At 43.4% G+C, this 20,993-nt stretch overlaps 1 protein-coding gene across 1 annotated transcript; it reads right to left on the reverse strand.

Moving 5' to 3' along the window:
• Window positions 1-1,909: 1,909 nt before the first annotated feature.
• LOC121826403 (uncharacterized) lies at window positions 1,910-15,484 on the reverse strand. The gene is made up of 6 exons (XM_076543975.1): window positions 15,436-15,484; window positions 12,797-13,139; window positions 9,113-9,203; window positions 7,790-8,910; window positions 4,457-4,506; window positions 1,910-1,975 (listed from the first exon to the last, which is right to left on the reverse strand). The coding sequence occupies exons 1-5, from the start codon at window positions 15,482-15,484 to the stop codon at window positions 4,503-4,505; spliced, it is 1,608 nt and encodes a 535-aa protein (XP_076400090.1). The 3' UTR covers window positions 1,910-1,975; window positions 4,457-4,502.
• Window positions 15,485-20,993: the final 5,509 nt, after the last annotated feature.

The raw sequence follows: 20,993 nt of genomic DNA on the forward strand, positions 1-20,993 counted from the left end.
CAAAGACTCCCAGTAGCCACCCTCCCTCAGGGGAGAATAAACAACTTTGGGCTAAGAAAGTGAATATATCTGTAGTATTTTATGCAATTTATATTCCCCTTTTAGACATTATCTTACGACTTTAGGTTAAGCTAGACCTGACCTGTGATTCTTCTGTATCAGTAGCCTGAGTCCTGGGATTATAGGCAGATGTCCTCAGGGTCAAATTAAATAATCATTATGAATAAACATGTTCTAAATATTGGAGGGAATCAGCCTGAAAGCTGGCAGCCATATTCTTGTTCTCTATTTTCGGTCCAGCCATGTGAAACTGGGCAGTAATGAGCGTATGTGTGGGGTCTTGAACAGTTGACAGCTGAGGGTCTTACACAGGGAGTGGACTGCGCAGACAGAATCACTGTGTACATGCCCACAAACTCAGCAGGAGGGGGTCATGAGGTCTGGCTTCCATCCTCAAAGAACTCCGGTTAGCATTAGTCATGTAGTTTCCTCTCCCAGTGTTTCATTTGCCTCTTCTATTAAATATGTTGTGTTCCAGAACACTCATAAATATCATCATGGGGAAAAAATAGATCCCCAAGCTAGGAGAAAGTACAGCCTAGGTTTTGTAATGGTCTGTGACCATCCAGATCTCATCCTGTGCTGCAAACTATTGTTCCATAGTCTCTAATTTCTCTTTCTTTGAAGATCTCTCTCTCTCTCTCTCTCTCTCTCTCTCTCTCTCTCTCTCTCTCTCTCTCTCTCTCTCTCTCTCTCCATGCTAGAGCACTCACGTGTTCCAGTTCCTGTGCCCGTGTGAGTATGTGCACTAGAGTTCAGGATCCTGATAAAGGGGAGGCATTTCATGAGGCATCCAATGGAGCTGTAGTTAAGGCAGTTATGACTCACCCACGCAAGAGTTGGGATGGGACTCATATCCTCTGCAAGTGCAGTACATGGTCCTAACTGCTGAACTATCTTTCTAGGCCCATATTAAATTTATTTAAGGAAAACTTGAGTTTAGTTTTTCTGTTGACATGACCAACAATTGAAGCACAGCTCATGGATGGTAGTGGAAGAAGGATAAAAAGGTCAACACTGGCCTCAGCTACACTGTAAGTTCAATGCCAGCCTGGGATGTACAAGACCCTGTCTCAAAAACTCCAAAGGAAACAAATCAAATGAACAGTGGAACTTAGGAAAAGAGCCACCAGTATTTAAATTTTACAAGTTAGATGAAACAGGAATCTTGATGATACTGTAACAGTGCTCACTGAGCACTTCACAAATGTTAGAAACAATCTCAGTGCACAGTAGTTCCTAACACATCCCTAGGATCCAGAGGGGACTGCATTATGTATCTTAGATTGGGGAACACAGAGGAGTCATATGAAATGTGAACCCCATGGCATGTGGAGTTACTTGAAGGCACTCAAAGTGGCTGAGAATCCTTGTTCTAGTTCCTTGGTCTGGGAAATATACATGAAACATACTGTCATCTAGCAAAGGGCTAAAGAAGACAGAGGAAGTGCCATCTTGAAAGAAATGTGGGAAGACTCTATTGGCAAGAAGAGCTATGGAGTAAGCATTTTCCTAGGATCAAAATCTATGCTTAGTCTCCATTCTCCCTAGTTACTACACTGCTTTATAGGGCCAGTCTCAGGAGAATCCGAGGCCAAGCTCTGAGCACTCAGAGACAGGCACAGGACCACTTTGTTTTAGAGGTGAAGGCTCAGCAGGACCCCCACTTTGCTCGGTGGATTTAAAGAGGCTTTGCACTATGCTACAAAAAGATTTTGCTCTGCCAACCTTCCTTGGATTTTGTGATCATTAATCAGGGAGACCCACTCCCATTGCTAACACCGAAAGCTCGATAGAGTTACTCACTTATGATCATCAGGATGCTCGTGAGAAGCAGCAGCACAACAGACACGGAGATGCTGATATAGAGGCCCTTGGTGTGGATCTTCAGGGGGTTTGGTGTGGGGACCACTTCCTAAGGAAACATCAATCATTGACGAGGCACCAAATGAGATGAGCAGAAAACACATCCTGGACCTCAGCCTAGACTTTTCCCTCCATTTTCTGTGGCTACTCTCGATTATGCAAGTAAGTGGGAGTGTGCACCTGGACTCCATCAGAGGCAGAAGACCATCTGAGAGTTCCAAGACAGTCTGATCTACACAGCAGTTCTGGGACAGCCAGGGCCACATGGAGAGATCATGTGTTTAAATAAATTAGAACATGCCAGTAAACACAAACAACCTGAACTGGTAATAAGCTGTGCAATGCTAGACAATGCAAACTTCAAACTGTCTAAGAGAAGGATGAAAATGTTTTCTATGTGGTTTGAGCTGACAGCATGGTTGTATATCTTGTGAGGGATTATATCTGCATTAATATTCCTAGGTTATTCCTCCATTGAGAAAAACAATGGCTCCTATCTAAATCAATGCTCTGATGTTGCCCATGTGTGCTCATTTGCGGAGACTGGTCTTTCCTCACAGATCCTAATTGTCTTATAAAAGACAATTCTGGATTCTTTTTCTCTCTCTCTCTCTCTCTCTCTCTCTCTCTCTCTCTCTCTCTCTCTCTCTCTCTCTCTCTCACTTTGTAGCCACAGGCAGCCTGGAACTCTCTATGAAGACCACACTTGCTTCTAATGCCGAGATGCACATGCTTCTGCCCCCTAATGGGTAGGATTAAAGCCATGGGTCCCCATGCCTGGCAAAATCTACATCTTTATAAACCATTCAGAAGAAGCTGCTCCTGGATGCAGCCTGATTAACACCATGTGATCAGACAGAAATGCAGAATCTCCCCTAGTGCCCTGGTGCAGGTGAAGAGGGATCAGCACATACTGAATAAGCAGGAGACAGGCTGGGCAGCAGGTGAGGCCCCTCTAATAGCTTAGCACTCATCTACCAACCCTAAACAGAGCCCATGGGATGGGTTTAACTGCAGGGAAGTGGAGAAATAGAGACCAGGTCTTTGCCACTGTATGAATGAGCCTTGTCTCTGGAGTCACAATCCCAGCTCCTCTGCCTAGTCAGGGAGACTATGGACAAGTTAGTTAAGCTCTGTGAACACTGTCTCTATGTCCTCAAACATGTTCAGCCGGAAGGGGAATTCTCAGGTCCTTCTTGACAAACACTGTGGGGATATAAAGTAATGTTCGTTGTTTTTGAGACAGGGTCTCCTGTATCCTAGGCTGGCCTGGGACTCACTATGCAGCCAATATGATGAACTTCTGATCCTCCTGCCTACATATTCTGAGTGCCTGGATCACAGGCAGGTCCACCATGCCCATGTGGACATTTACTTCATAACATTTTCCTGATTATGATATCCGAATTATGGCAGCAGTGGCTATCCTTTCTCATTTATCTTCCCATATGTTTTTTTCAATCTCTTCATGAGATAGAATCCAGGAAGTTAATCTACAGATTTAAAATGTATAGTGCTGTTCCTAAGCATGGAGGTGCACACCTGTAATCCCAGGACTTGGGAAATAGAGACAGTAGGTCCTGGAGTTTATGATCATTTTCAACTCCATAGAGAATTTGAGGCCAGCCTGTTCTCCAGGAGCCCCTGTCTCACAAACAAACAAACCCCAAACCTAGACACACGCACACAAATGTATCTCTGTGCACTGTTCTCAAGGCACCTAGAGCCAGATTGACAGCTTCAGAGTCCAGATGTTGCTATTTCTTGTTTTGAATATTTCTTCTTTCTGGTAAAGATGCCTGCACTGCAGTTAACCAAGCTCAGGTACAACTTCAACATGCAGGATTGTGTTAAAAACAGTACAAGTCTGCTCAATTAGTAATACTTTCAACATGGCATGATAGTTTCTGATACTGCACTAGAATACAAAAATATGTGTTAATTTATTCTCCTCTAGTTAGCACATTCTTTTTATTTTAACCATAGAAAATCAGTCAGTTTGTTTCTCTGTGTCCTTACCTCCCTCCATTGCTTTGTAAAATATCTTTTACTGGATATCTCTAACAAAGTTGCTTCCTAACACCCTTTTTAGAGTTAAATTCTTCTCTTCTTTTCAATGTATTTATTATCATACATTTAATACTGTCTGTCTCTCTGGGATCCTTTATTTCCCCCGGAGCTGAGGACCAAACCCAGGGCCTTGCATTTACTAGTCAAGCACTCTATCACTGAGCTAAATCCCCAGCCCCCTCTCTGGGATCTTTGAGACATGGTATTGGTATGTAACTCAAGCTGACCTGGTAGTCCAGGTTATCCTGAAACTTGGTATCTCCTGTGTCAGCTTCCTGAATCCTATGATGAAGGAATAAACAACTATGCCTGCCTCTTTTTCTTTTCTTCTATTTTTTTCTTCTTCTTTTGAGACAAAAGTCTGTGAACTAAATTGATTTACAAAGTCTTTAAATGCAATATGATTCCAGGAAGACAGACAAGTGAATCTCACTATTAACACAGGGAGGGATATGCTTACGGTGTGATTATTCCAAGGGCGGTGTGAAGATGTCACAGTGTCGATGTCAACTGCTCAAAAAGAATGAAAATTGTCATTAGAAAAACGTTCGATTTGCATTATAGACACCACACATATTCACAATAGCTTCTATGATGGATTGAAACTTAAATAACATGATCAAAAACTACAGACACACAGAGATCACAATAAATACTAGTATTTTGTTAAATTTATCTAGGAAGTTGTATATCTTAACCTTTCTGTTCTGGCTTCATGGAAAACTCTCTCCTCTTCTCCTCCTTTTCCTCATCCTCCTCATCCTCTTCCTCTTCCTTCTCCTGCTCCTGCTGCTCCTCTTCCTCCTCCTCCTTCCTTTCTCTCTCCTCCTCCTCCTTCCTTTCTCTCTCCTCTCTCCTCTCTCTCTCTCTCTCTCTCTCTCTCTCTCTCTCTCTCTCTCTCTCTCTTTCTCTCTCTCTAGATAATACATGTAAATGCCTGAGTATATCTACAAGTTTAATGGAACCAGAACACTTAGTTTTGGAACAGTCTAAGGTCTCACCTTATCTATACTTCCATATTAGCTAAGGATGGTAAGTGCACAAAGACCATATACACACTGAACGGTCAGGATGACTCTACTCATAATCAGTGGAACTACCACGACATCCATAACAGCTTGTGTGTATTCTTATCCAATATGTCAGTGTGCCTTTGCTTGGATCAGAACTGCTTCAGCAATCACTTATAATATCACTTACAAGTTGATGTGTCACACATGATGTGAAGATTGGGATTTCATATGGCAGGAGAGTCACCAAACTCCATTCACATATTGGGGTGTTTCTAACATACCTTTTTTTAAGAACAAATTATAATTTTTATGCTTTCTAAAATCTGTATGTACAGCATTCTCATTCTGCTGAATTACAGCAATAAACAAATGCTTTACATCCTAACAGTAAGCCCCCCAGTTTCATTTTATTCTTGAAAAAGCACATGTCAGATGATTACACAATTGTAATTTTAGCAAATGACAGACTTATTTGCTGGCAGCACACACATACAGGATGCCCAAACAGTGAGTGGAAATAGTACAGGTCTATGAAGTCCCAGTTACTGCCAAGGGCTTTGCCCAGCATGAGTGAAGTTGGATGACTCATAGGCCTCCTCAGTCCTCACATTACAGTGCTTACATTTTTACTCACTGGAGGCTCACTTCCAAGGAGCCAAAGGCAATTACTAGGTTTAGGTACCATCTACAGTCTGAGCTCTGTTTGTGACCTAGGACCTTAAGCAAGACCCTCCAAGTACAAGAGTAAGTGACTCAAATATGAAACAAGATAAAATTTTAATTCAACACTGGCAAGCATGGTGGTAACCACCTTTTATCACCAGAGGCAGAGGCAGAAAGATCTCTGTGACGTCAAGGCGAGCCTGGTCTACATCATGAGTTCCATACCAGCCATGTTAAGATCCGATCTCAACAAAATAAAACTCAGAGAATACTGCCCCAGCTGGTCACATGATCATGTCAGCTGTCACTACTTTTCTAAACCTCTGTTTTCCATGAAGTCAGTAACTTATCCATGTTCTCCAAACTCAGTCCATGATCCCATCCTTTGAAGCAGACAGAAAGTAAGCACTGAAAGATTTTGTCAATCCTGAGAGAAATCACAGTTCTCCAGTGTGTGCAGCTGCCTGGAACAAAATGGTTTTCTCACAAATCCTATTCTCTAAAATCCCAATTCTATCCTAAAGCCCTCTGTAACCTCAGCTTGTAGCTCAGTCCCTCAGAGTCATCCTGGTTGATGTACCCACAGGCCAATGGGAGGCAAGGAAATCAACACCTCCCATCAGATAGCAAAACAAAACAAGACAAAAAAAATCAGTGACCCTTGGCTGCTCACAGAATCTAGCCTTAACCTCAGGGGATGGATGAGTTGTAGCAAGCTTTATGTGTCTCTAACTGCTACTTTATCTTCCCTCCTGGATGTAGAAGATTTGAAGCCATCTTGTCTTTGGATACCAATCTTTTTCCCAATCTCTAAAAAACTATCCATTACTATTGTCTAAATTCATTTCTGTGGGAATTCGAAGTATGAACTTTAGGGTATCAGTCAAAGCATATGCATAAAATTTATTTTATATTAAATTGGTATATGCATATGCCATCTGTATATGGGTTTCTGCACTTAATTGTAAATGCTTATGGAGACCAGAGGTCTCAGATCCCCTGGAAGTGGAATTACAGGCATTTGTGAGCTGCTCAACATGGGTGCCTAGAACCAACTCAGGATGTCCTCAAGAACAATACTTGCTTTTATGTCTTTTTTTTTGGGGGGGGGGGGTTTCGAGACATGGTTTCTCTGTGTAGTTTTGCGCCTTTCCTGGAACTCACTTTTTAGACCAGGCTGGCCTCAAACTCAACGAGATCTGCCTGCCTCTGCCTCCCGAGTGCGGGGATTAAAGGCGTGTGCCACCACCGTCTGGCATCAATACTTGCTTTTAACTATGGCGCCATCTCTCCAGCCCAAGCTTGAACATGCCACCTTTCCTAAGGATTTTAACTCTAATGTGTAAAATCATTAGTATTAAAAACATCTTTTTGAATTTTCCTGTTTCACAAATAAATTAAAAGATCCTTGAAGCAAAAGGGAGACTTATGGAGTCTTCTTCCGTGAAGACTTGAATACAGGGCAAACCTTCCAAACATAAATCTCAGAGCCCATGGCAGGAGGTCTGACCCTGGACTCAGAAGAACCAGCTTCTAACCCAAGTGAACGGGGACAAAGTCTAAGCCACTTTCTGTCTTCATAAGTTCCATCGTGAACTTTCTGACTCTGTCAGTTCTTGTCACTATAAAATAGGGACAGGTCACAGCTATATAGGACACAAGTGTCTGAGAATTAAGCACTGCATCATGAAGCAAGTAGGATACTGCTTAATGTTCAGGAAATACCAAATGATAGCCTCCCTGCACTATGGCCTCAACTGGATGGCCCAATCCCAGAATGGATATAAAGGGTCAAGAGTCTCCCTACCCTGACACTAGTTCTCAGTCATTCACCATCCTCATCAGCTATCCTAGATCAAATATCCACCTGTTTGGCTAGTAGTGAATCCTCAGAGAATCTCACATAGAGAGACAGGTGTCCTCCATGTTCAAATTCTTACAGCAGAGCAGAGGGCGCATGCAAAAAATTTGGAGAATCACAGGCATTGTGAAGTCATTGTTTGGAACCCATCTAAGAACCCTTCACCTAGATCATACTTATGACTGCCTTGCTGTCCAGTATGTCCTACATCACCCCATGAGAAGGCCTCTGATTGCTGAACCACAATGGGTTTTACCTGGTTTTGGAGTTGGTGCATTTGCTGGTGGTGGAGGAGTAGAGGTAGAGATTCTGGTTGATTTTGGAGCATTTGTGGGTCTTGTTGAGGCAGTTGTGTGTTTTGTGGTAGTTGTGGATTTGATGGTTGTTGAGGATCTCCTTGGGGTAGTTGTGGGTTTTGTGGTAGTTGAGGGTCCCATTGGAGTAGTTGTGGGTTTTGTGATAGTTGCTGGTCTCCATGGAGCAGTTGTGGGTTTTGTGGTAGTTACTGGTCTCCTTGGAGTAGTTGTGGGTTTTGTGGTTGTTGAGGGTCTCCTTGGAGTAGTTGTGGGTTTTGTGGTTGTTGAGGGTCTCCTTGGAGTAGTTGTGGGTTTTGTGGTTGTTGAGGGTCTCCTTGGAGTAGTTGTGGGTTTTGTGGTTGTTGAGGGTCTCCTTGGAGTAGTTGTGGGTTTTGTGGTTGTTGCTGGTCTCCTTGGAGTAGTTGTGGGTTTTGTGATTGTTGAGGGTCTCCTTGGAGTAGTTGTGGGTTTTGTGGTTGTTGAGGGTCTCCTTGGAGTAGTTGTGGATTTTGTGGTAGTTACTGGTCTCCTTGGGGTAGTTGTGGGTTTTGTGGTTGTTGAGGGTCTCCTTGGAGTAGTTGTGGATTTTGTGGTAGTTACTGGTCTCCTTGGGGTAGTTGTGGGTTTTGTGGTTGTTGAGGGTCTCCTTGGAGTAGTTGTGGATTTTGTGATAGTTGCTGGTCTCCTTGTAGTAGTTGTGGGTTTTGTGATAGTTGCTGGTCTTCTTGGAGTAGTTGTGGGTTTTCTGGTTGTTTTTGGTCTTCTTGGAGTAGTTGTAGATTTTGTGGTAGTTGCTGGTCTTCTTGGAGTAGTTGTGGGTTTTCTGGTTGTTTTTGGTCTTCTTGGAGTAGTTGTAGATTTTGTGGTAGTTGCTGGTCTCTTTGGAGTAGTTGTGGGTTTTTTGGTTGTTTTTGGTCTTGGAGTAGTGACGGGTTTCTTTGGAGTAGTTCTGGGTCTCCTTGGAGTAGTTCTGGGTCTCCTTGGAGTAGTTCTGGGTCTCCTTGGAGTAATTCTGGGTCTCCTTGGAGTAATTCTGGGTTTCCTTAGAGTTGCTATGGGACTCGTTGGAGTAGGTCTGGGTCTATTGATAGGTTTGAATCCACCTGTAAGTCTCCCTGAAGAACTTGTTGAAACTCCTGAATTTAGAAATCAATGTGAAAGTAAGGGTCAGCCAAGCAAGAAGAAAGAAGAGCCTTCACTCCACCCACTCTCTAGTACACCAGGGAGAGGCTGTCCCCAGAGAGGCTCGTCTCCTGCACTTCTGTTCTTTGTCTTTGACCAACTAGGATGGGGCAGGACAGGGCACTGGGGATAGGCTCATCAATAGGAGGCAGCTGCACAGACAACATGGAGATGAGAACAGAGCCCATGTTCCTAAGGACACATAAATAACAGGTGTCAGATCCTCAGATGTCTCTAAGCATCTCTGTGACACTGAGAGGGTATGGGGGACTGGGACTGCTCTCAGTGGTGACTGACTTCATCCACAGACTACAGATTCAGCGTGTTCAATGCAGTCAGTTCTGAGAGGACACACCATATAGCATTGCATCATAAGGCTAACTGGGCTAGTTGGCCCACAGGAGTTCCCTTGCAAGGCCCAACACTAAATGATTTGCACATTTAAGTAGAGAAGAGACAGAGTCATTTATGGTTTCTTCCAATCTAAGAGAAGCAGTGTGAATATTCCTTATCCAAAAATTTTTGGTTCCAGGAGTTTCAGAATTTGGGTAATTCTGAAAATTTTGTAAAATTTACATGTAGCTTACTGACAGGCCTCAAGTCTAAATGTAGATAGATGTAGCATTCATATGCATACACTTTATATACATAGCTTATAGGTAGGTTTATAAACTATTGATATTCTGTGTATGAATACTTCATGGCTTTGAATTTTCCAGGTATATTACCAAGGCAATGCCCAAGAGGTTTCAGATCTTGAAGCACTGCAGATCTGATATTGGAACAAGGCAGGTTTAACCTGTAATTCACAAATTTAAAAAAACCCCACAAGTGCTGAGTGAATCCAAACGGCCTACTGGTGTTCTGAGAGTGCACAGAGATCCCAGACTGGGGTTCAGGGAAGAGAGTGCTTGGAAGCACAGTCCAGGAGAAGTCTGGAAGGTACACACACAGTACTTTGGTCAGCTGACAGTTTCCACATAAGCAGCTTCTGTCCATCTTAACCCTGCCAACTCCAAATACAACCCCAGGAACTGGGGACAACTCCTTTGAACACTCTTCTTTAATGGATGTGATGTCACTCAAATTGAGAGTTTTCTTTTTTGGGTTTTTTTTGTTGTTGTTGTTTTGTTTTCCAAGACAAGGTTTCTCTGTGCAGCTTTGCATCTTTCCTGGAACTCACTCTGTGGCCCAAGCTGGCCTCAAACTCACAAAGATCCACCTGGCTCTGCCTCCCTAGTGCTGGGATTAAAGGCGTGCACCAAAAGAAATGTGTTCACTTGTTACATGCAGGAAACTAGTGAAAGCAGAGTTCAGCCTGCTTCTAAAATTTAAAAAAAAATGTATTTCTGTTGCTCTCCCTGTCTCTGTCTGTCAGTCTGTTGACGCCCCCCCACCCCCGTCCCTGTGTGTGTTTGTGTGTGTGTGTGTGTGTGTGTGTGTGTGTGATTTTCCATGGCCAATGTGTTAAGGTCAGAAGATAACTTGAAGGAGTTGGTTCTCAACCTCTACCAAGTAGGCTGCAAGAACTGACCTCAGGTAATCAAGCTTGAGCAAGGCACTTTTACCCACTGTTGTGGTTTGAAAGAAAATGTCCCCCAAAGGGAGTGGCACTATTAAGAGGTGTGACTTTGTTGGAGTAGGTATGGCCTTTTTGAAATAGGTGTGGCATTGTTGGAGGGAAGTGTGTCACTGTAGAGGCAGGCTTTGAGATATCGTACCTATGCTTAAGCTACACCCAGTGAGACAGTTGATTTCCTGTTGCCTGCAGGTCAAGATGTAGGACTCTCAGCTCCTTCTCCAGAACCATGTCTGCCTGCACATTATCATGTCACACCATGATGATAATGTAAGCCACCCCAATTAGAAGTTTTTCCTTTATAGGAGTTGTCATGGTCATGGTGTCTCTTCCCAGCCAGCAATAGAAACCATGGCTAAGATACCCATGAGCCGTCTCACTGGCCTTCAAGCCCCTTTCCTATAGAGGGCCAGATAGTAAGTGTCTTGGACTCAGGAACCGAAGCATAGGTGCTCCAGAGCAAGCACTCATGTCAGTCAGCTTGAAAGTCACTGCTGATAACTTAGCAAGGAGTGGGTGTGGCTGTGCTGCAATAAAACTATTCACACTATTGGTTTCAAACTATGAGATTGCTGATCCAGTCCAACATGTGGGCAGAGGCCTGAGCACAATACACACCCTCCCTGGAGAGCATAAATCTCTGAGGTGGAGAGAAAAGCAAGCATGTGAACAACCTAGTCAGATCACTATGAGAACAAACCCAGGAAAGAATCACCAGCTCAGGAGATTTCCTTCTCTTGCTCTGGGGCATTTTTTTTCTCCCATGTAGGTGGGAAAATCTAAAGGAGCTGATGAGGTTCCCAGGACACCTAAAGAGGAAGCTCAGTGCGTTGGAATCACAAGAAATTATTTTTTAAAAAATGGTGGTTAAAAGATAAAGCAGAGTGTCATTTTTGAACCCCTTGACTAGCCAGAGGACTTTTAAACACTAGCCTGTGAAATAATTTCTATGCTTGATAACAGCTCACTGTAAATAATTTCAAGCAGCTGTACATTGTGAAACAGGCTTTTGATCCCATGGGTCAAAAGATAGGCAGTTGGTTCTGTGAGTTAGGCTAGTCTGATCTACTTGTAGAGATCCTGACCATCTATACAACATGGTGAGATTCAATGTCAAAAATAAATAGATAATAAATAAGAAAGTAAGTAAAAAAAACGGCAGAGGCTGAACAATTACAAAATGATATTCTGGATTTTAAAAATTGGAGGCAAGTTAGAATGGATGTCTATTGTCAGTGTAAGCCAAGGAGATCAGGGAATATCACCAGAAGGTGCATCCTCATGATTCAGCTCCTTCTATGAAAAGGATGTTCACATCAAAAAGGAAACTCTAATGATTTAAGAACTGGGGCTTTTATGAATTTCTCACTAGTAACCACTGAACAGGTGTTGGAAGAGAAATACTTTCCCTTGTGGTCATTTTTGTGTATAAAAATTTTGCGATGTGATGTGAGGACTATTGTTAAAGCTCAAGGCAGGGCAGACATGGAGTGGAACTTTCCATCTATGATGTGACCTGCTCTCAGTAAGGTCAGCTGACCCTCGTTGAAGCCAGCTCATCTGCACAGTGGCATCCTGCATTGACTGCTTTTCAGGTCAGAGCTGTTGTGCTTTACAGTGTTGAGGGCAGGTGTTTTGGGAGGGTGTGGTAACCCACGCCCACAGTACTTGGGAGGCAGAGGCAGGTGGATCTCTGTGAGCTCCAGGCCAGCCTGGAATGCAAAAGGAGTTCCAGAACAGCCAGGGCTGCACAGAGAAACCCTGTTCAAACAAATAAACAGAAACAAGAGTTTCACTATCATAAGACATTAACTCTGAGGCAGAGGATCCCTTTCATTCAAGTCACTTTGGCCTAAATGAAGCTCCCTACCGACAGAGTGGAGGCAGTTTCATGGACCAACATGACTGTCCCAAGTACAGTTAGGACCTGGGTCCTGACTTAGCTCATGATCTTGAATTAAGGTTGATTTTAGGGCTTAAACAAATAAATAAACAAGTTGGTGGTACACAACTATATTATCAGGACCAGAGTGCTATAGGCTGGAGAACCAGAAGGGCATGGCCATCGGGACAGTTTGAGACACAAGAGACTATGTCATTAAAAAAATAATAAAAAGCAAGTGTTTAATCACAAGCATGTTTATAAGAACTTTTGTTTCCTTGTTCTGGGAAAAGAACAAATTACTAGCAAGGCAACAAAGCATACTTACCAGGTTGAACTTGCAGTGAGGTGGTCAATCTCTGTACACCATTCCACCCCTTCATTTCCACCCGACAGCAGTAGAGACCACTGTCACTCTCAGTGACATTCTCTATCGTCAAGGACACATCTCCTTGAAGAAGCTGCCCCTTCAGCTGGTAGCGATTATTTGTCCGATAGTAGATTCTGTGTCCATCAGTCCAGATAAGTGTTTGTCCACATGTGTCAGAAGCACATGCCCCTCGGCCCCAGCACATGGATGAGAGTCCGTTAGACACTGGGTAAGTACATGGCAGTGTCACAGGGTGACCCATCACTCCATGCACTTGTGGGAAAGAATCCACGGCAGCTGTGATCAAAAGGTGGAATTGGAGAATGAGCACTCAACAGTTTCCTACAATTGATTCTACTTCTTCGTTTCTTTCCCATTTTCCCTTTTTGGCTGCAGATTAAACCTGGGGGCATGAGAGGTAAGTGCTCTATCACTGTGCTCCAGCACCAGCTCCTCTTTGCAGTTTTCTTTGTAGAGTTTTCATAGCTTAACATTTTCACTCTAAACAAATTTCTGTTAGCTTACTCTTCTTCTGTGTGGTTATGTAATGGTCATGTGTGTGGATAAAGCAACTTACCGCACAGTATTATATTCACACTGTATCTTTTTAATTTTTTTGTATTTCTTTCCCTTTCTTTCTCTCTTTCCTTCCTTTCTTCATCTTCTTTCCTTCCTTCCTTCTCTCTTTCCTTCCTTCCATCCTTCCTTCCTTCCTTCCTTCCTTCCTTCCTTCCTTCCTTCCTTCCTTCCTTCTTTCTCTCTTTCATTCTTTTTTTTCTTTTTGAGACAAAACTTACTAGGTAGTTCTCACAGGCCTAGAACCCTCTATGTAGAATAGGCTAGCACAAAACTCATAGAGATCTACCTAACTCTACCTTCTGACTGCCAGGATTAAAGGCATGTACCACCAACCTGACCTGTTGGTTTGTTTTTAGACAGGGTCTTGCTCTGTAGCCCAGGCTGGCTTGTCCTTTTACAACTGCTTTCCCAGAAACTGTGCATGATGATGGGTTCCTGTCAAACTGGAATTTGAAGGTGAAGTCAGGAAACTAGTGAATTCAAGACCAACCTGAGCTTATGAGGCCGGCTGTCATTGCTACTGACAAAGAAATCACCGACTTTAGCCACCTCTCCTGTACAATGAGCAGGGCCCAGGTTTCATTTCCAGCATTGTGGGTTAAAGGCAGAATGTTACCTACCAACTTCAATATCAGTTTTCAGATTGGCTTTTGTTTACTCACCTGGTTTTCGTTGGTTGTTTGAGACAAGGTCTTGCTATGTAACCCTTGACTAGCTTCAGTATTTAGTACTCTGTGTGTAGAACAGGCTGCCTGAATTCACAGAGATCTGCCTACGTCCACCTCCCCAGTGCTGGGATTAAAGATGTGCACCCCCAGGGCAAGCTCAGGATGGGTTTTGTAATACCATCAGGAGGACTGGGGCTTTAGGATCAGTTCTTTAAAAAATTAAGGAAAAAAAAAACTGAACAAGGATCCCATCTTATATGCTGGTAACATTCCAGAAACTGAGCAACATTTACTTGTAAAGTGAGACCACAAAATTGCAATGTTAAATCAAGAAATAAACCATACAGCTTTTAACCCTAAAATAATAGTTTTAATATGTGTCTGTTGAGATGATGGATTAAATGTTTCCAATTGCCTCCAGTAAGGGAGAGCTGAGGGCTGAAGAGGCAGCTCAAGGGTACCAGGCTCTCCTCACCCATGATCCCCTGGCTGGATCCCAGCACAGGAATAAACAAATAAGCAAACAGCACAAAACCGTAAACTGCGAGATCCACTCACTAGTCACCTATATTCAGGCCTAGGTCATAAGTTTGGGATCTAGTTGGAGAAAGCACGTTTCTTGTTCTGTAACATTAGTGTGTAACAGGTGTATCTATCTCACTGGGACACTAATCACTTGATTTTGCCTAATACTTTTTTTAGGATCACAAGTATAACACATGCTATCATAAAAAAATTATACGAATATCTGATAAGAATTAAGAACCTTCCACAATCTCACTTCCTAGAGGTTAGATTGTAAAATTTGTAATATATACCAGGTGTAGAGGCTCACAACTATAATCTTAGCTGTTGGGAAGCTTGAGGTTATTCTCAGTTGTCTATAGTGTGTGGAGGCAGCCTAGGCTACCTTAGACCTTGTCTCAAAAGAATTAATATTCAATTCACTATCTACCCCTACATCCTAGAATTTTTTCAGTTAGGATTTTTTCATTGAATAATTGAAAATGAATGTGTTTTTCTTTTTAAGGTATATAGGCTACGTGAAGGTTTGGTGCTCTTTCGTGTCCTTTCTTTGGCCCACAGACTTTGACTATAGCATGTACATACATGTACTCACCGTCACTTGAATGTACCATGCATGTACATATATTCACCCCTTACTTGACGGACTGTGGATCTTATTTTTTAGTTTAAATTTTGAAATTCATGTAGGTTAAGAAATTTCTCTGGAGCTGCCATTTCATGCTGTTTTTTTTTTTTTTAACCTGTAATACAGAGCCTAGGGAAACGTGTCCTCTGAACCTCTGTCCTCCTAGCCATCCCCCAGTTCACCTCTCACTTACCTGGGAGAAGGATTAAGAGGACTGAAATGAGGACTTGAGATCGCATCATGATGTTGACCTGAAGGACAATGAGAAGACACTCTGGTTGGCTGTCACTCAACCACACTGTGTCTGAGAAGGTCTCTCATCCTGAATGTATGAATCTCTTAGGCCTCTCTGCTAGGGCCCCCTGTCTTTCCAAACAGCCTCTTCTTCCCAGTCCTTCCCCACATATGGCCATCAGTCTCACTCCTGGTCTTGGCACAAAAAGCTGGCAGACAGAGAAAATTTGAAGGCGGAGATAAGACTGTGTTATCTCCATTGAGAGAACCTTATGCAAGGACCAGTCTTCCAGTGGCGGTGCACTTGGCCTCTGGTGGACTCAGGGCTGTTCCTGCTCAGCAGCCACAGTGGTTGGTCCCTAAGCCCCAATCAAGTCCATTATTAGTATCCATGGACAAAGAAGAACGGAAGTGTTGTGTGTAAACACATTGTCCCATACAGACAAGGGTTTTGAAGTTTTCCATTTTAGGTCCACTGTGACCACTAATAGACTGGGGCTGAGGGAGTATGAACAAATACTACTCTCACTAAAACATTAATACTAGGCTGCTGCAATGGCTCATGGTTAAGAGTGTCCACTGCTCTTACAAAACCCTGAGAGAGGTTCCCAGCACCCATGTTGGGAGGCTCCCAACCACTAATCCTGGAGATGTAGAAGACCCAAACATTCCTTAGACACCTGTGCCCACACACACACACACACACACACACACACACACACCACCACCACCACCACCATCATCATCATCATCACACACAGCACACACAATTAAAAACAATAAACCTAAATCTTAAAAATGGTAGTATGCTTATAATAACTTTAAAATCATATATTTATAGAATTATAAGGTGCCCAGTTTACTATAGTCAATACTAATATAATATTAAAATTTTACTCATTTCATGTATTCATTTCCTGTCTTCAAGAGAATACATATGATTCTATGAATCTAGACACTATCAATGAATCAAAGACCTTTTGTCTCATGTAGCTTACATCTATCTAGAAAATAAAAATTTGCTTATAAAATCCAGAAAACATAGGATACACTCTTACCCTGCATGTATGAACACATGGACAGAGAGAAAAACAGCAAGGAGAGTGTAGAGCAACTAAGGGACCGTTGGCAGCAGGGCCGGAGGGCTGTGGATGCAATTCTAACTCAGTTTGCCAGGCCTAACTGAACTTTCTAATGCCTTCCCAGAGAAGGTGGGATGTGAGCAAAGCTGAAGAAGACTTAGCCAACCAGAGAGAGCTGCCACAGGAGAAGAAAGAGGGAGGGCAAAGGTCCAGATGCTGCAGAGTGCCTGTGGCAGGGGAGGGTAAAGGGAGGGGCAGCAATGCACAGGATCAAGGGGAAGGCTGGGTATGGGACTCAGGAGACACTCTCCTCTTCACAAGGACACAGTCATTGCTGGGGTGGGAGTACCAGGACCTGGTGTCATCTGGGGACAGCTCTGACTGCTAGGGTGACAAATAAGGACACCTTAGGGTCCATGGCAGGAATTCAGTGTGGAAGAGACAACAGAAGGCAACATGATCAATGAAACCAAGACACTCATGTCAGTGTGCCCAGAAGGCAGAGCAAACTGGACTTCCTGTAGGCTGGACGTCTGAAGAGGATGAGTTCCTCAGGCCTGAGCAGGGCATGACGGGAGGGCATGTCAGCAGAGAAGGGAGGAGCTTTTTCCACCACAGGGTTTCCAGAGGATATTCTGGGTTTGAATCATGCTAGTTTGCAATATCTTTGGGACTCAAAGCTGGACTTGAACTCCTGATCCTATGCCTCCATCTCCCAAGGGCTGGGATTGAAAGTATTTGCCAACATGCTAAGGTTTATTTCTTTCTTAGTTTATTTCTTTAAATGATTGAAGTACCAGTGTGGGAGCTGGGTATATGAGCTGGTAGATGGCGGGCTAGTGTTTATGAACCCCTAGTTCCATCATCCACATCAAATCAGGAATTATGCTGTGTAGCTGTAATTCACAAACTTAGGAAATAGAGGATCAGAACTTCAAGGTTATCATTAGGTACCTATCAATTTGGAGGCCAGTCTGGGATACACAAAGGCATAATTTAAAAGAAAACAAAAACATAAGACCTAAGGATTTTATGGATATCATATTAGCAATCAGTAGGCTAAGAAAAGAGGATTGCAATGAGATCCAGGCCAATCTCAGCTGCAAAGTAAGTCTCCAGGTCCAAACTAAACAGAAGTCCCGTAACAGTGTGTGCATGTGTGATCTGAAGAGTATCCAAGCTACTATTGAATTCACCTTCCTCCTGCCTCAGCTCTTGAGTTGCTTTTCGACAAAGCAGAAGAGTTTTACTGAGCAATGGAAGGGTGGAATCCAGCACCGAAGAAAATGGTGTTAGCTCAGACATGAGTGGAGTCCCAGGGTGTCTGCAGAAGCTGTGGGCTGATGGCTTCCACACTGAAGGAAGAAGCGAACCAAGGGCCAGGGAGATGGATGGCTTAGTGGGTAAAGCCACTTCCTGCGAAGCTTCACAGCCTGAGTTAGATCTCCCCCCAAGTACTGACTGGTAAAAGAATAGACTCCTGAAAGTTGACCTTTTACACACACACACACACACACACACACACACACACACACACACACACACACACCTGTAATAAGAAGCAAGTTCAGCGTAAGACTTCATAATTGTGAGGATCTATTCAGTATCCACTGAGGCATATTTGCTATATTATATGACTTGTTTTAAGGTCCCAGTAAGCACAGGGAGGGATGGAGGGGTGGGAGGGGCTTCAGGACAGTGAAAGTACAGCCAGCAGCACCTGGGTGGTGAGAAGCACATGATCAGGACCGACAGACAGCCCAAGAAGAAGGACCCCAGCCACCAGCAGCTCCAGCCTTGGGGAGGAGTGAAGGAACCCCTTTAACAGATACAAACATTTAAAATACAGTTTTAAACTTTTCTCTAAAATTTCCTCTGTAGGTAAAGACTTCAGTGACTTCCCAGTCATTGGACAGCAAAGGCCAAGTCTAAAAGCTGCTCATCTTCCGGGGCAGACACTCCTTTCCCATCTCCAACATTCCAACTAAAGCAAAACTTAGTTACTCCTGTCCTTGGCTTCCTCACTGCTAACACAAAACCTCAAATGTCTGCAGCCAACTGAGGTTCTTCCTCACACTGCATACAGCTATTTTGTACAAAAGCTCCCATTCTGCAAACCACAAGAGTCAATGAAGAACACTGCAATATATCTATGCCCTCACCTCCCTGGTCCCAGTTCTGTAGTCTATAGTATGTATGACTTATACAGACCAGGAGTACCAAACTGTTTTCTACAGTTTTCTTCTTATCTCTCATGTTAACTTTGCTTAAGATGGCTTTAATAATAGCTCATCTATGAAATTCCATCATTCCATTTAAATGAGGATCCACCTTCCAAGAATCTGAAGAACTCTATTGGATGCTAAGTTGCCCTAATGTCTAGAGACTCGCCCCCCCCCATTGTCCTAATGTTCCACATACAATCCCACATCATCCCATATGTACTTCCATATGGTACAGAAACTCCACAGAGCACTATCCTGATTGTCTAGCATGAGTCTATAGAAGACTCGGCTTACCTGTTATTTAGGAGAGAGTGGAAACTTCTTGTCAGTTTGTCCTTCCAGTCCTCTGATGCTGAGGAATGCTTCCAGAGCTATTTATGGATAAAGAGGAGGCCCTCTTACAATTCCATCCTTATCTCCTAGCCACACATTCACCTGTTCTGTGTGAAAATTGAGTCTCTCCAGTTCCCCAATCCACCTACTAGATAGCATCTACTCACTGATACAAACAGACTAGAGGAGAACATCAGTGGGTGGGAGCATTGCTAATGTGCCCCTGGGCTGTGCGCCAAGCTGCAGCAAAGATCTTCACTTGAGGTGTGACTCTAGGCCTGGGGACCATGCTGCTTTGGAGATGGCTGGAGAGTGGAGGGACTTTAACACCTGGACCAACCCTCTCAATTTACATGTGAATAAACTGCTCCAGAAAGAAGAATCAACTGTAGAAACCAGGAGTCCCTGGAGCAAGAGCAGAAGGGACACCTGCTCTTATTGTACCCACTGGTCTGCCCTTCAACTAACATCTTTCTAATACATGTTTACTAGTACTCCATATTAGAATAGGGGAGTTGAAAGAAATAAATCTACCTCACAATCTCAGCTCTCAAAAGCTTAGGGAATACAAGATATGGTTGTAGATACCTTGATCCCAGCACTGGTGAGGCAGAGGCAGGTGGATCTGTATTTTATGTCAGAAGGATTACAGAGAGAGTTCCAGGTCAGCCAAGGCTACACAATGAGAAGAGATCTTAAACCATCTGAAGCCAAGCTTCTCCATACCCTGATGCACATTTCAGTTGTTACTAAATTGTCCATAGAGGCTCCCAGAGTGTGGGTGTTGAGTAAGCAGTGTGAGCACTTTCCCATCTGTCCGCGAGAGGGTGCTGTGTTCAAACAAGAGTTTCCAGAGGGTGTCCTCATCACTCCCCCCCACCCCACATCTCCCGCCCCCAAAACCAAATTATAAAATAACTAGCCAACCTTGTATGGTCTTCCTAACGATACTGAGGACAGAGTTTTGAGGTAAGAATTCTACTGGATCATTGCCATCTCTCCATCTCTTTGGATGTGTCTTTTTTTTTTTGAGACAGGATTTCTCTATGTAGTCCTGGCTGTCCTGGAACTCAGTCTGTAGACCAGGCTGGCCTCGAACTCAGAGATCTGCCTGCCTCTGCCTCCTGAGTACTGGGATCAAAGGTGTGTGCCACCACTGCCTGGATCATTGAATGTTAAGATGCTGCCACCACACCCATCTGTGTAAAGAGAGGGGTCCAGAAGATTTATCACATAAGGCTTTACCGAATGGAGTCAAGACAGGATAATCATTTCAGTTCTGACTTGGATGTTGTTATTTTTTGTTTGTGTTTCTTGATTCGTTTTGAGACAGGGTCTCACTATGTAATGCAGGCTGGTCTTAAACTCTTTTGTGGCTGAACAACCATTAACTTCCAATCTTCTTTCCATTGGTGCTGGGATCACAGGTGTGTGCCATGCCCCATGGGTTCTACTGTGCTGAGGATCCAACCCAGGGTTTCTTGCACACCTGGCAAATAGAGCTACATCCCCAGCCACAATGATCATCTTATAAAGAACTGTGCATGCATACTGAACTGTCCATGCCAGGGCACCTGTACAAAATGTATGGTGTATTCTGCACATCCCTGCTCTGGGAATGAGTTGTCACACCATGTTTACTCTGCTTCTTAACAATGTGTACTTGTTAAAAATAACAACTTTTAGCCGGGCGGTGGTGGCACACACCTGTGATCCCAGCACTTGGGAGGCAGAGCCAGGTAGAACTCTGTGAGTTTGAGACCAGCCTAGTCTACAGAGATAGTCCAGGACAGGTTCCAAAGCTACAGAGAAACCCTGTCTTGAAAAACTAACTAACTAACTAAATAAATAAATAAATAAATAAATAAATAAATAAA

Source organism: Peromyscus maniculatus, chromosome 8, assembly GCF_049852395.1.
Source record: "Peromyscus maniculatus bairdii isolate BWxNUB_F1_BW_parent chromosome 8, HU_Pman_BW_mat_3.1, whole genome shotgun sequence".
NCBI classification, from domain to species: domain Eukaryota; kingdom Metazoa; phylum Chordata; class Mammalia; order Rodentia; family Cricetidae; genus Peromyscus; species Peromyscus maniculatus.

Excerpts from the sequence above, each read along its gene's own strand:
- LOC121826403 (XM_076543975.1), bottom strand. The coding sequence starts at position 15,484 with ATGATGCGATCTCAAGTCCTCATTTCAGTCCTCTTAATCCTTCTCCCA. Across the intron at positions 13,140-15,435 it reads CCTCTTAATCCTTCTCCCAG|CTGCCGTGGATTCTTTCCCA; the intron begins GTAAGTGAGAGG and ends TTTTGATCACAG. Across the intron at positions 9,204-12,796 it reads CTGCAAGTTCAACCTGGTAA|GAACATGGGCTCTGTTCTCA; the intron begins GTATGCTTTGTT and ends ATGTGTCCTTAG.